Source organism: Scleropages formosus, chromosome 3, assembly GCF_900964775.1.
Source record: "Scleropages formosus chromosome 3, fSclFor1.1, whole genome shotgun sequence".
NCBI classification, from domain to species: Eukaryota; Metazoa; Chordata; class Actinopteri; order Osteoglossiformes; family Osteoglossidae; genus Scleropages; species Scleropages formosus.
Window position 1 is genome coordinate 19,920,468 of NC_041808.1, and position 15,948 is coordinate 19,936,415.

Sequence of the window (15,948 nt, forward strand, 5' to 3'; positions counted from 1 at the left end):
TGCCTTCTTTGTTAAAAAACGAAAAAGACATTCCAAGTGCCGTCAGTGTTCGGCGTGACACTGACTCTGCAGGTACGCGTGTGCGTGTGACACGGTGTGTGTGAACACACACGAGCTGAGAGCGCTGAGCAGTGCTGCACTCTTTCATTTCAACAGTAACGCCAAGAGCGCGACGGGCGCATCCAGGGCGCATCCAGGGCGCTCGCCGCGGCTCTCCTTTTCGCGGACGCACGTTGTCCTGTCCCTCTCGTCTCGCGCGACACCACCGCCGCACACGCGGACGCGCCCGGTGCCCCGGTGGGCGTCCCGAAGGGCTGCGCCGCCCCCTTCTTTGCCACCCCTCCCCGCGGGGCTACGGCCCTCGGGGATCCGCCGAGTCCGCATCGCACCGTCCGCTCCTTTCCTCGCACACAGCCGGCACGGGCGCAGCGCGCGCGCGCACACACACACACACACACACACGCGCGCGCGCACACGGTGCAGAGAGCGTGCGAGCCCTCCCGCGCGCCGCTCCATCGTCCTCTATAGGCGCGCGACCCCGCGCGCTCTCGGCATTCATTGTCTCGCGTCGGAAGGGACTTCGCGCTCACGCGCCGTGAACCTCGCGCTCCCGCACACGCAGGCGGTGGAGGTGCTGGGACCGCGGAGCCGCGAAAGAGCGGCGGTGTGTGTGTTTCTCCTGCTTCTCGTGTGAAGTGACGGAGCGGTTATTTTTAGTCTCAGTTCCACCGGCATCAAGGTAAAACATGGCGAGCGACTCTCCGGCTCGGAGCCTGGATGAAATCGACTTGTCTTCACTGAGGGTGAGTTCGCCAAGAAATCGGTGTGTGTGTGTGTGTGTGTGCGCGCGTGTGTATCAGCAGTGGCGTTTGGCAGTTCTGTGTGTATTTTGGTCATAACGTGTGTGACCGTATTGCATTGATCGTGTGTCGTGTCACCAGCACACTGACTGATCATGTGTGTGTGCGCGCGCGCGCCTGTGTGTACTGCTTTTATCCTGTGGTGATGCTCGCCGAATGGGCTGATGATGATGATGGCGATCATGATTTACTACGGTCTGATAATAATAAAAATAATAACATAATAATAAAAAGTGAGATGGAGCGCGAGTGCAGCGAGCAAAATCTCCGCGTGTCGATCCGCTCACCCCGGTGATGGTGCTTACTTTACGTTAAAATCTGTAAGGAAACGCTGACAAAGGAGTTGCTTTTCATGTGTCCAAGGTTAGTAGCGAATGGATTTATCGCCCTTGTCAGGACACATAACCTGCGTGTCCTCGCGTGTGCGCCCCACGTCTCGTCGTTTTTATTAATGAAGCCGAGTCCTCCGAACTAGGCGCGTTAACCCGCGCTGAAACGGTTCAATAGAGGAATGTCACTGTGCTTGTGTAACGGTCCTTCCACGGACCCCCCGCGCTCGCTCCGCTCCGCTCCGCTCCTCCACTTGAAGTTATGCCAGTTGATCGGATCCGTCGCGTGTCGTTGAGCCGCAGCGCTTAATATCCTCAGTTTTGGTGTGATCTTCACCGGAGCCCATTTTTTTTTTCCATTTCGCTGGCGGTTCATAATGATGATGATGATGATGATGATGATGATGATGATGATGGTGGTGCTCATGATGACTGACGGTCTCCTTCCGCGTATTCGCCGTACCCCTGGCCTGTGACTGCGATGTGCGAAGCCCTTTTCGGTGTGATTATATTGTGTGACCGCGTGCCGTGAAGGAGGACCTGCTTCACCGGCGCTCCGCCGCGCGTCGCGTTACTGAATTCCGCGGACCCTTTGTCCGCGCGCGGTGGAGACGCTCGCGGGGCACGCGGCGGTCCCTGGGCGCTCGCGCGCAGACGACGCTCCCGCCGCGCGAGACACCCGAGTGCGCGCCTCAAAGGAGCGCTCGAGTCCCCGGTGCGCGTCCACAGCTCGTATTCCAATGATCCCATCGGGAAATGGTGTGCGCGAGAAAGGTCATATTTCGGATCGCAGTCGTTTAATTAAGTGGAATGAAAATGTTGGAATGTAAAGAGCATCACTTCTTAATCATGTCACGATGTGTGTAAAACGCAGCGCTGGTCTGGGGCGGGAAGGGCGGTGCTCAGCCTACTGTCCAGCACTCTGAAGGTTGCTGGTTCAAATCCTACACCTGACCTGCTGTTATTAGTACCCTTGATCGAGGTACTTACCGGGAATCGATCCACTGGGAATACTGTGTTGTGTGAATGACTAAATCATGGTACTTATCTCACACTGAAGGTCTCCTTGGGCAGGGCTCACACCCAAATTAAAGGAGCACCGGCCTTGTACTTGTGATCTGCCTCTTATGCCTGAAAGTGTTGCGGTGGGGCCTTTGCACATATTATCTTAAGGATGTCATCATGTTTATAGCAGCAAGTGAGCAATTTATTAACAAGTTATTGATAGCAACAGTTGCATTAAGTTCATATGGCATGTACAGTGCAGGTGGAGAAGAAGATTAAATTAGGTAAAACAGGATTATGTGTAATATTTCTTTCTTTCTTTCTTTCTTTCTTTCTTTCTTTCAACTTGGGGTCATCACGGCTAAAGCGGCTGCAGGGTCTTTGGGTCGGGGCTTTTCCTTCTTCATCTCACTTTGAGGACAATGAGAGCATTTAGGAATGGAGGCACTCTGCCAGGTCACCCTCTGAGACTGTTCCTGCTAGTCACTCATGTCCCTTGAAAGGAGATGGGTAATAAATCAATAAGTGCATAATTACCAATTACCCTTCCCATTTACTGTCATTTTTCTCACAGGAGCCTTTCTTCAGAGCGTTTCAGTTGCGGAAATACAAAGCATTCGACAAGAGAGCTTCAAATATAGACATGCATCACCAGATTGCAGCACAGTTTGTTCTGTACCTCTCCTCCACCGGTGCCTATCACCAGCGTAACAGTATTTAAGTACATTTACATGTATTTATTTAGCAATGTACACTTCAGAGTAAACAAAAGTGTGTTTCATCAATACATTTATTTAGCAGACACTTTTCTCCAAAGCGACTTCCAGTGAGCTCTATGTAGTGTTATCAGCCCACACACCTTATTCACCGCAGTGACTTACACTGCTAGATACACTATTTACACTGGGTCACTCATCCATACATCAGTGGAACACACTCTCTCTGTCACTCACACACTATGGGTGAACCTGAACAGCATTTCTTTGGACTGTGAGGAAACCAGAGCACTCAGAGGAAACCCACGTAGACAGGGGGAGAACATGCAAACTCCACACAGACTGAGCGGGGATCGAACCCGTGTGCTCTCACACCCCCCAGGTGCTGTGCCACTGTGCCACCTTGCCACCCAATAGACGGAGAAATATAGACGCAGACTCCAAGTACAGTCAGTAACTCATAATGTAGTGCAAGTTTATGGCACAGATAGATCAGGAGAGAAATGGGTCACAAAGAGATGTTTTGAGACCCATTTTGAATGTTGACAGAGTTTTTGTACTTCTGAAGGACTGATGGAGCTCATTTTGCCACATTGGGACTGCAACCAGCTGGTAGCTCAGTGGTTACATCTGCTGCCCTCGGACCCAGTGGTTGCAGTTTTCAATCCCACCTCTAGCGCATGGTTCTTACCCTGGATTGCTGCAGTAAAATTACCCAGCTATATAAATGGGTGAATAATTGTTAGAAGCTTAACATTTCAAGTCGCTTTGGAGAAAAGCGTGAGCTGAATGTAAACGAAGAGCCTTCGGGCTTCAAGTTTTGGACCACTTGGAAGCGGAACCTCCAGCAGTCAGAGATGGAGGAGCGCAGTGCTCATGCTGGAGTGCACCAAGTCATCTGCCTCTATAGGTACTAGGGAGCAGGTTTAGTCTCATTGGTCACAAGTGTGTAATCAATTATAATTGTAATTACGCTACTGCAATTACACATTTTGTAATTAGGCTGTATTTGGTAATTAAGTGCATGAACAGGCGCTGAGTGGAATACGGTCTCGAGGGTAGTGCGGTGCCTTTCCTTCGACCGCGAGCGTTGAACTCGGTGCGGGCGGCCGCAGGACACCAAGAGGGGAGGCGAAGAGGGCGGATACACAAGAGTGCTTTGAGACAATGAACGGCAGTTTTCGCCAGCGGTAGAACACGTTTGATGGTGAGGGAAGGAAGACAAGGCAGGAGAGAGCTGCAGTAATGTGCACTAGGAGCTGGAGAATCAGAAGCTTTAGTGAATGTCACTGTCGCTCTCTTGACCGAGCATGCAGATACGGTGATGGAGTCCACGACCGCGGTAGCGTCGGCGCAGTTTGAGTCCCGCGTAAACCGAAATTCTGTGCTTATCGCTTCGGGTTGGTATAAGGGATGCGGCGACTGCGGGTTTGACGATGCGCAGAGCGGCCCTTGCTCTCCCGCACCCCGTGGAGAAATATGTCAACGGCATCAAACGGATAATACCCAGGCCTCGTTCGTTGTTAACGCGAGCATTGAATCGTGGCTGCGCTAATGGAATGGGAACGGTTAAGCGGGCGATGTTGCCGTGCTCGCTCGGCCGGCCGCAGGAGCGGCACGGTAAGGCTCCCCGAAGGCGGCCCGGACGGTGTCGGGGCGCCGAGGTCCCGCTGGGGCGCCGCGTCCGGCCTTGCTCTAGTTCTCGCTGCACTCTCGCGGCACTTGCGCTCGGTTTGTCCCCCTCGCACCGGCACATGTGTTTGTGGCTGCCGCTACACTCCACTGACAGACTAAATGTGTATGTTAGCGGAAGTTATTTTTGCTCAAGACATTGTTTTTCACCATCTGGAAGGAATAATGACTTTGATTGTATGAGGCCGGTGCTCAGCTTTTCTAGGGAAGGTGTGTGTGTGTGTGTGTGTGTGTGTGTGTGTGTGCACGCGTTGTTGTTGTTGTTGTTTGGCCAGCCGAATATTCTCCCCGGATTCTTGTTGGATGCAGAAAATAGGTCACCCAGAACCAGACTGCTGACACACGTGGCACTGGGGAATCGTTTGAGCGTGACACAAAGCCCCAGCCCCCACCCCCTAGTTTTGGCATGCCATTTGTTCACGGGCACTCGCTGGAGTTGCAGGTCAGGTTTTCCACAGGTTTGTGATGGAGGATGGTTGTAAACAATATACATTATATCTCAGCAGTGTCTGAAGGCCCTTCAAACAACCGACTGTGTGGTCCTTACCGGTCGTGGCCAAAGCTTCTCAGCTGGGTTTGGTCGCCTTCGAAAAGGACTTTCGTGCTTCAACGCAATAACTCTTCTCCTGAAGCTGCTCCTTAGATGGTGCAGGCAGCAGGTGGTGTAGCGGTTCAAACCACACAGGGCGCAGGTTCAAATCCCGCTTCCTGCTGCAGTACACTTGATCGAGGTACTTAACGCTAATCCTATAGAGTAAAAGTGCTCTTGCCCTATAAAGGGGTAAATCGGCGTAAGTCGCCTTTGAGAAAAGCGTCAGCTAAATGGATGGATGAATGAAATTGTGTATGAGGGAGCTGAGGTCTGCATCATTTCATCTGCAGGCCCTTTGTCAGCGTGGGTTGCAAAAGGAGGGTCATTCGGTCGTGATGTGACTCACGGAAGAGAGGCAAACACGCATCATGGGGGGGTCTGAGCTGTGACCCCCAAACCTAAACGCAGGGGGTCGTTTTGAGGGTTTTCTCTCAAGCGGTGACCGAGTCAATAAGTGCTCTTTTCCACCACGCTCACAAAGCCCTTTTTCATGACTGCGCGGCAGATTTTTGATGGCGAATGTCTCACGCCGTGCGCCTGACTCTGTCCAGCTGGGTTGCGCTCAGTGCCCGTTTTGTGGCCCGTAATCTATTGTAACGTAAAGCAGCCCGTGGACTGAGGAAAGCGTATTGATCAGTGCGGGGGGGAAGGGCGCCAGAACCGGGCCCGTTCGGTCCCGCCGCGTTCCCCGTCCTCTGCCCGGTGCTCTTTCGGTCTGTTTCCGTCATGTGGCAATGCATTGTGGGATTGCGATCCGTACAGTCGGGCCACGGCTCTTGAGAACGAGAGAAATGATGCGGGGACGCGGAACGTGTGCGCGTCAGCAAGCGAGAGCGACCGTGTGGGCGGAGGAGGGTCCGACGTGTTACGGGAACTGCTGCTGTACCCTTTAGGCTGCGTGCTGCTCGATTCCGTTCGCTTAAAAATATACAGCTTCCTGTGTGTAAGTGTGCGTCGCATGAGAGGAGCGAGAACAGAAGTGTGTCAGTTCCCCTGTCGCAAAGGGCCTCCTGGTGCCTCGGCCGCTTCCAGCGACCTCCTCTTTCTCTGCAAGCAGCCTTCTCGGCGAAGGAGCAATCTTGAGCTGCTGCCTATTTACTTGTTATTTTGTTTTTGATGACCCGCTGAGGCCCTGATGGGTGTGTCAAGGACCTCGAAGGGGTCCACAGTTTTTGTTTTTTTTAATACCGCAGGTCCCTAAGTCCGCCAGCGTTGCGGATCCTCCAAGGGCACGAGATCGACGGCTGTCCGACTGCCGGGCAGCCCGCTTAAATTCTCGTGGCCGATCACGTAGAAACAACCTGACACCTGTCAGAATGTAAAATATTAAGAAATCTGATGTAAAAATGATGACTACCACCAGAATGAAGGAACTGAGTGACATCAGTAATTGCGTCATCTGCTTTTTTGTTTCGAAATCATTTTCTCTTGAAAGCTCCCGAACGTGTCCAAATGCAGGGAAACTGCCTCAATATCCTTCCATACTGGGCAATTTCTTTACGTCGGAGCCTTCGTGTCAGTACACCTCCTTTCGCAGGATCACCCAGATTGCCTCCCATTGGCCACGGTTTACGTGGGCATTTTGATCTTAGACGCCTACTTTTTTCTCTCTTTCGGTTGTTTTCCTCAATCGGACAAGCGCACAGTTTAGCGGCGCTGGTTCAGCGTGGAGTGCAGCTGTCCTGTGGTCAACCGACACAAAAAGTGAATGCGGAGTCCTGCCTCTCTTATGTAAATGACCTCTTGCACCCCGTTGGCGTCCCGTCAAGCTGCTGCATGGTCTTCGGGCTGTAGGCGACACAAGAAATGTCTCCTTGGGCTTCGGTGCGTCTCTGGTGTTCTCCAAAGGGTCACGAAGGCGTTAAGGCCACCGGTCTCTCCTTGATGGGGATGATGTGTAAGCACTGCTGCTTTTCCCTGCCTCGTTTCCATTCTTGCTGCGGTGCGTCGCATCACCTCGTTCTCTTGTACCCGTATAGTACCCGTAGCCAGCGACCCACGTCCTCTCCCCGAAGTCCGGCGAGCTCGCACTCCGCTCAGTCCTCCGTCCCTGCGGCGGTCATCCGTCCCGCGTCCACTCTGCGGTTTGATCCCCAGCCGTGGGGCCTCGCTCCACTCTCCCCCCCCCCCCCCCCGCCCAAATTCTGCACCCCAGCGCCATGCTTTTATCTAACCGTTTTAATATTAATGGCTCACTTCTATAGGCAGCTACTAGAATTTGTAGAAGGGAGAAAAGCATCTGCTCAGTGAGTACGTGTCAAGGTGGAGCTGTGATGTCACACGCCGGACTGTCTGAAGTGCGGGGGCTCAGCGTGGCCAGCTTCGGTTCTCTGATACTGTATTTCATATGGGAATGTCTCTGTGAGGGGGTGCGGTGGTGTGGCGGGATTGGCCGGGTCCTGCTCTCCGGTGGGTCTGGGGTTCCAGTCCCGCTTGGGGTGCCTTGCGATGGACTGGTGCCCCGTCCTGGGTGCGTTCCCTCTTCCTCCAGCCTTACGCCCTGTGTTGCCGGGTTAGGCTCCGGCTCACCGCGACCCCGCTCGGGACAAGTGGTTTCGGTCACTGTATGCGTGTGATGTCTCTGTGACAGTGTTCGAAAGATTTTTGCCCCTGCATTATTTAATTTTCGTCAGCTGACCCTGGATGACAGGAAAAACTGCCGCGTTTATTTTTAGCATTTTGTCACATGACCTGAAGGCTCAGACTTTTGGATGCCATCTTTCCCTGTGAGTACTGCGTTCGAGGAAGAGGCGCCCTTTTACCGAAATGCTTGCGGCACTTTGACGGTGCAAATCTGCGTTCGAAGCGGGCGATTGGCTCTACTTCAAATGTACATGTGTTGCTTCTCATTTATTTTCCATTTTCTCGTATGTTTGTTCACTTCCGAGCATCTATGTGTGTTTTAGGTCACTTTTTCAGCGTGCGGACGTATGCGTGCTCGGTTAAATAGCCACGCTGTTAGGAGTGCTTGATGTAAATGTAATGAATGCATGTAGCGTGTAAAGTTTGCGATGTAAAACACGAAGTCTCTTTTCCTTCACCAATGAGAGGCGCGGGGCCGCGTTCTGCGGCATTCCGCGTCGTCTCGACAATCGTAGCGTTGGCAGGCGAAAGGTCGTGCCGATGGCTGCGTGGCTGTGACTAGGTGGCCGCCGGTGCGGCTGACAGCAGGGAGGGCGGTTGGCCCATGTGACTCACCTTGCGCCCCTCGCTGTCACTCGGGGACCTGTCGCACAGGAGACGGAGACAAGATGAGTCAGCCCACAGTCGACTATGGCTAGCTGCTGCAGGCACTGTGTGTGCGTGTGTGTGTGTGTGATTACACTGAGCAGCGCTCCCACAGCAGCCAGGGAGGTTCTCAGAGGTGTGGATGTAAACAGCTAGGGCCCTCTGAAAGCTACACCCGGTGTGGTCCTTCTGTCCCAATTCTGAAGCAGCGCCATTAATCCTTTGTACTCGGAAGAGCGCAAAGGGGCGGTCCGGCTCTCCCCGGACCGTCAGGTAAAACAGAGCTCAGCTCTCTGTGATGCTGTCTATGAGCTGCTCCCCCCAGAATGCAGCACTTCTTGCCGGGACAGTTTGTCGGAGGGGCCCGGGTACGAGCGATCCACTTAATGAGGAAAATAGTGCCGGTGATCAATGATTTCAAGCCATTCCTTCTGCTCTGATGTTCACCGTGGGGTGTGCTAGTTCTCCGCCGCCCCACTGGGTTCCAGAGAGGCTGGATGTGTTTGTATCTGAGCTCCCTCAGTCTGCTGCAGTCACCATTCCAACTAAATACTATTATTACTAATAATAATCATTAGAATTACATACATTTACATTTACACTTATTCACTTAGCAGATGCTTTTCTCCAAAGCAACTTCCAGTGAACTCTATGTAGTGTTATGAGCCCGCACACCTTATTCACCATGGTGACTTACACTGCTAGAGACACTACTTACACTGGGTCACTCATCCATACATCATTTACATTTATGCACATAGAAACCAGTGTGTGTTGAAATGTAGATCCATGCAGTACACCGAGGCAGTGTCCACAACTCATCAGCTCTTACATACACATTCTCAGGAAACATACACATGATAATGTAGTTAGAATTATTCGCCATTATATATTGTATAGGACCTGACGTGTGCGCAAACGCGCTGACGCGCAGTACAAGACGCGGCACGACGAGACGGAGTCGAGCGGACTCTCGCGCGCGCTCGGAAAACGGCGCGTGGAGACGGCTCGTTTCCTTCACGAAGCTCTTTTCCCCTCTAGCCTGTAAAATATGAATGCGGTCGGGGATATTTTTATCCCTGAGCCTGTGGTCATTTATGAAGTGGAGCATCGCAAAGTGTTTTAATGGCCGAAGCTCTCGTTAATCCCTGGTCCTCGGTAGCTGCTGACAGAAGCACCAGCATCCCTAGGGTAAATGTGCTGTGGGGGGGGGGCGGGGGCCCCCCGGGGGAAACATGCCATCGACATTAGCGTCTAGTAAATGATTCAGCGCCCGAGACGAGGCGCCTCTTATTCCGACCCACCGGGCTGCCCGATGTCCTGGGTGTCGGGGGAGGTCCGTCATGCAGAGGCGTGCGTCCGTCTGTCCCTCAGGGTTTCCGTGTGCGTTCCGCGGTCTGGCCGAGTGTCGCCGTCAGAGGTAGCGGCTCCGGAGTGTGACCAGGCGCTCCCGGTAGCGATGAGCGCACGCAGCCATTCCTCTACCCGTGGATGGTCATCAAAGCCTCCCTAGTCATCGTCCCGTGAGATCTGCTGGAGCCCGACCTGATGCTGAATGGCCTTTACCTGGGAATACACACCAGGTACATAAAGCACGTTCGCGTGTACCCCATCAGGCACGGTTCTTGGTCGGACACTGACGCTGACCACATCGCAGGTACGCCGACCCCACCGCCCTCTGGTCCGACGTGCTTCTCCAGGGCAACGTCTCGAAGCTGCGGACATCCATCAAGAGGGAGCCGGATACGGTGGACACGTGGCGCATATCTCCAAACGCGCACGCGGCCCATCGGCACCAAGGCAGGAAGGAGAACGGGGAACCGCGGTGCACAGCGGTACTGCGATAACAAAGCCGCGCACCGTGTCGCGGCCGAGCAGCTGCTCCGTTTCAGCATATCTGCGCGGTCCCTTTGCCGCGCTGAGTCTGCGTAGTTCTGCACGGTGTCTCTGAGAATGTGCCTGCCGTGCTTGTCCGCAGCGCGCACAGCACGTTCGGCGTGACCTTGTTTCTTGCTCGGTGGCGGTCGTAGCAGTTCGAACCCTGACCGCAGAGCTGTCGGCTTCATTCAAAGACGCAAGTAGCGGCGGGTGGCATCCCGGTACCATGTTGGTCCCGCGAAATTGCGCGTCGTGTTCGAAGGCTGAATTGCCTGTTTTTATTGCTGTTTTTTTGCCCCCGCCCTGGACCCGACCCGCCGAGGCCTCACGGCTCGCGGCCGCTAAGGGCCGCAGACACAAAGCAGAGAGGCGCTTCCTCTGCGGAAGCTTTGATGGATGGATGTTTCTGTCTCGGAGACCGGGCTGTTTCTGCTCGCTCGAGGCTCCGTTGTGGACAGGGCGGTGGTTCGGTAGGATCTTTGCCCTCAGGGGTTCGTGGCCGGCGTGTAAAACGCCACGGTGCGGATGAGCCTCGCAACACCGACAACTGGAATGCGTCGGTATGCGTCGAGAGTCTGCGAACGACAGGGACGGTAAAAGTGCTTAGACCTTGGCTTTGAGATGGATCTGGATGGAAATGGATTTTAGTCTCCTAAAATATCGACATCCCCCCTTGTGCCGCTGCCCAGGAATACGTGTTACATGTACGTGTTGTTAACATGAGACCATTCCGCCAGCAGCGGTGGCAGCGGGTGGGAATTATTACACACTCTTATCATACACACTCTTCAGTGTCTCTGGAGCAGGCACCTGGCTGATGTGTACGCACTTCCTAGAGCTGTTGCCTTGCTCTCGAAGGGCCTGGGTTCGAATCCCACTTTCTGCTGTAGTGCCCTTGAGCAAGGTACTTGCCCTGCACTCACACAGTAAAAACTACCCAGCTGTGTAAATGGTAAAAAGCAACTGCGAACAAACATTGTGAGTCACCTTGGAGAAAAGTGTGAGAAGAATTAATATTTGAAGGAACTGTAGGTTGCTGCAACATCAGTATTTTTTTCAGAAGTTCCGCAGAAAACGCACGGGTTAATCGTTACACCTGAAGCCGGCGATTCGTTGCAGCTCTTAGTTATTGTTCTCTGCTCCGTGTGCACTGCGCTGCCATTGTGAGCTTCTTCCCGCTTGCAGGAATTTCACTTGGATCTTGAGATGTTTATGGCACCGCTGTCCGTGCCAAGATACATTTTTTTGGCATGCGTGCGTTTCCAGTGAGTCACAGTTCCAGAGAAGTGACAAACCCTACGGGTGTTAAAACGGTTGAGCTGAAACTGGCAGTGATGCATACCCGCTGTCACTTTTCTTACCTGTGGAGGCAAACCTTGTAAAAGTGGGGATTTAGTTTTAATCTTACTATTTCTCCGAAAGAGATCTGCTATTGAACAATGGAACGCTTTGGTGTGCTTTGCAACATTTATCTAAGACACTTTCCTCTGAAGCAAAGGCAGGCGATGTTATGGTGGTTAGTCCCTGCCTTGAACTTGAAGGACACAGGTTCAAATCCTTCTTCTGATCGTAGTACCCTTGGTCATGGTACTTACCCTGAGGTGCTGTGCTAAAAATTGCCCAGTTGAATAAATTGGCAAGTCACTGTGATAATTTAATGTGGCATGGTGGCACAGCAAGTAGCACTGCTGTCTCACAGTGCGTGGGTGGTGCGAGAGGATGTGGGTTTGAGCCTCGCTCAGTGTGTATGGAGTTTGCATGTTCTCATGTCTGTGTGGGTTTCCTCTTGGTGCTCTGGTTTCCTCCCACAGTCCAAAGACATGCTGTTCAGGTTCACCCATAGTGTGTGAGTGACAGCGAGACTGTGTGTGTGTGTGTGTTCCACTGATGTATGGATGAGTGACCCAGTGTAAGTAGTGTACCTAGCAGTGTAAGTCACCTTGGTGAATAAGGTGTGTGAGCTGGTAACACTACATAGAGCTCGTTGGAAATGGCTTTGGGAAAAAAGCATCAAATAAATGTAATGGTGCTAGTCTTTTTTTAATAAATGTAATGTAGATGAGAGTAAACACACAGTCCAAGCTCATAGCACCAAAGTGGCAGTGAAGAAAACAAAGTTATCGAAGGAGGCAGATCGAACAACTTTTGGACATGGTAATCTCCACGTACAATTGCTGGCCTAAAATATTTGTAAGATAGCATGTGCTCCTCAGTCGCGAACGTGTAGTCATACCTTAAGACGTATCCAGGCTTGTTGGCTGGAGCATAGGTTTCGGTTTGGTTTTACAGGTTAAAGAGCAATAAAACTGACAGTAAAAATGGTTTTTCCTCCTACTCTCAGTAAAGTGACTTAACAGAAAGAGGTTACGTAACAGCGTTGTCCTCACATTACATCGTGCAGGTTTTGTTTCTGACTTACTTGTCTCTGTCCCCAGGACCCTGCGGGCATCTTTGAGCTGGTGGAGCTGGTGGGCAACGGCACATATGGCCAAGTGTACAAGGTAAGAGGCCTCCACCTTGTCCTCCTCCTCCTCACTGCTCAGCTCTTCTCCCGAAGCCTCATTCCTCAGACCCCGCGATCCACGCGAATGTCTCGAAAGCGGAATTGCGCAGGATGAAAATTTCAGGGAGAGCTCCTGCGACGGGGAACGGTCCGGTGGCCGCGCCGGACGTCCTTCCCTCTGAAACCAGTCACACCCGCAGGGGCTGCCGACCACGTTATGATCCTTTAGAATCACATGTTCCTGCTCTCTTCCGACCAGTAGTGTGTTCGCCTTTATTAAAACAACCAGGGCTGTTACTCCCCCTGTGGCTATAGGCTGCTCTCTGCAATTTTTCCTCTGCTCCTTATCAATTAAGTCACACTTTAAGAAAATGGCTTAATTACTGTCTGCTATTGAAGAGGAGCTCCAATAAGTATGAGGTTTGTACCACTTTATGCAGAGTTATGGTACTGTGAGGCGGTACGGTGTTTAAGAGGCAACGATTTATTTTTTCTATTTATTTTTATTTTAATGATGGGAAGGTAGGAGCTCTGGGCTCTCGCGGAATGGTGTTCCAGCACAGCCACTTCCCCAGTGGCATTGTGCGGCCTTGAGCTCCTCACATGTAGGTCACTGTGGGTTCGGTGCTCGAAAGCCACTTGTGTCGCAATCCGAGGGATTCGTGCGGCCTCTGCTTGCGTCCTGCTCTCGGCGAGCTCTCCGGTGCCATCCGTGTGTCAGCGAAGCGCTGGGGGTGTCTGTTCGGAGAAGCAGAGGCTAGAGCAAAGGATGCGATGACTCCTTCCAATTCTGCATTTAAAGAAAAACAATTTTTATGTTTTCCATTGAGTTTCCTGCCACCTTTTTCCCCATTACTAAAATACGATGGAAAATATACTGCGATGCATTGAATTGTGGCCAAATTGCATTAAGTCCCTTAACACTAGAAGTTGTTCTGGAGAAAAACATCAGCAAAATGAACAAATTTCATCATGCACACTCTGCACAGACTGATCCCAGATTAAACCAACAGCTCATTGTGGGCCACAAGTACTAACCGCTGTCACCCCAGATGAGTTTGACGCTAATATCACACAGCTCATTTCCTGGCAGATGTTTTTTTTTTTCTTTTTACACAGTACATCCACTTTTACACAGTACATTGTGTAAGGTGTGCATACACAGCTGATATTTATGTAAGCCACTATAAATACGTGGCTCAGGGGTACAGGAGCTCTTCCTACGTGGGGATTTGAACCCAGCGACACCTGCAGTCTTCCTCTCCCTCATCGCAGCCCTTCGTGCGCCGGAACCCGGAGCCGTGGGTGTCTCCTCCGGGGGCCTCGGTAACATTTTAGCGGGAGATCTTCGGAAGGGCCGAACTTGCCTTCTCCCCGAATGAACTTTTTTCTCCCAAATCCCCACATTTGGAAGGAAGAAGGAGCTGGTGTTATCCAGCATCTCTAGCAGCTCCCTCTTTTATGTGCCAAGTTGCCAGGGGAGAGAAGGGATGGGGAGGGTTCGTTTAAAGGCGGAACGACACTCCGCTGGGGGAGAAGCCCGCTTTTATCTGGCTCGAGCACAAAAGCGCAGGGATGCTGAAGTGGGTCACAGGAAGGGAGAGCGCTGATCCGTGTGCCGCGTTCTGACATCACGCCCTGACGCCTCCGCCGCATTCCAACACACCACCACTCTCTCAGCCACGGCTCTCAGCACCGCGATCTGTTCGGCTCACTGTTAGCACTGGTACATTTCAGCAGCAGGGTGCGAGTTCTTTAGAAGCAGTGGTAAAACTGTGGTACGCTTTGGATCTCATTTGCGTTCACTTTGACCTGGTTATGCTTGTTTCGCGCTGCAAAGGTGCCTGCATGTACCAGCTCAGCTTCTGGATGTTGGTGGGTCCCTCGCTTTTAGTCGCGTCTGCGTCCTTCACGGCTTCCGCGAACTCGGCCGTGCTGCTCGACCGGTTTAAAGGGTCGATTGTGCCCGTTGTGCTCTTACTGCTCAGTACCTCCCACGATGAACTCCAGGTTGAGGAAGAGTGTAAGAGACATGTACAGCATGGATGAGGAAGTTCTCTTTGGATGCTTATTGCAACTGTGACAGCTGTCGCCCGTGGAGCCGCGAGACAGCGCCAGTGCTCTTAGATGCTCACGTTTCTGGGGGATGATCGGTGCATCTTGTGGGTGGTGGCACTGAGATGAACCCGGTGCAGAACTCGCGGTGGGCCTTCGCGTCTTTCAGACAAAAAACACACCGTTTCATGTGTGGAAGCTGTTGGCAAAGAGCCTTTCCTCCAGCGTTCTCACAAGGCAAGTTCCGCCGTAGCTCATCAGAAGGGGCCAGGGGTGCGAGCTGCTGCCCGAGCCCTGAAGCCCTTTCCTCGGTGGTGTTCGCACGCACGGGTGTGTGTGGTCGAGCTCAGGTCACACCTCGCAAAGTCAGAGTCTGAATCTCATCTCGCGGGAGGAAGAAGAAAAGACGCGACACCGCGGTATCGGTTAGAACCGGCACCTTTTTGAGGGAGTCCAGACACGTCCGGAGAGAAAGTTCTCACAGCACCGTGCGCCCTCAGCTCAACATCGCTGAGCATCGTGTCGCTGCACGCCACCCACACGAGGCAGCCCCTCCTTCTGTAGCGCTGCAACACAGTTTGGTTTTTCAGTTTCACAGCCCTGGAGTTTGGACCTACATGCACTGGCTCCTTATGAATTTTCAAGGATACGAACATTTTTTCCAGATTATTTATTTATTTTTTTCAGGTCATTTTCTTTACCTGCCTTTTTTCTAAAACCTGCTTGTTGTGGAGCGAAACCCCTGTTTCCGCCTCTAACCATTTGTGGACAATAAGATGCACAAAGATAGGAGAGGAATGTGGGGCCTCAGTGCATCAGTGCAAGTTGCTTCCTTGTCTTCTGTTTTTGCCTCCAGAGATAACGAATGTTGCGCATGTTTGTGGAATAAATTGGGCAAAATTTAGAGTTCGTATGAAGAAGGTTTTTTTTTCTTTTCAGTAATTTTAAACTAGTTTTAACTTTAATGTTTTTTAAAACTAAAAAAAAGGAGGGGAAAATTATCCTGTAAATTGAATCGAGGGTTCTCTGTATTATTAAATTTTAATTAGTTGTGATGTAATAGCAGAAGGAGCTTTGGATGTACGAAAAA

The 15,948-nt window shown here is 52.1% G+C and overlaps 1 protein-coding gene across 4 annotated transcripts in view; it reads left to right on the top strand.

Moving 5' to 3' along the window:
• The first annotated feature begins 376 nt into the window (after nt 1-376).
• tnika (TRAF2 and NCK interacting kinase a) overlaps nt 377-15,948 on the top strand; it is an 84,504-nt gene continuing 68,932 nt past the window's right edge. For all 4 annotated transcript variants that reach the window (XM_018753438.2, XM_018753441.2, XM_018753440.2 and 1 more), the window contains exons 1-2: nt 377-803; nt 12,736-12,801. In XM_018753438.2, the coding sequence (XP_018608954.1) occupies nt 747-803; nt 12,736-12,801 (123 nt within the window). In that variant the 5' untranslated portion in view covers nt 377-746. The remainder of the gene's footprint in view (nt 804-12,735; nt 12,802-15,948) is intronic.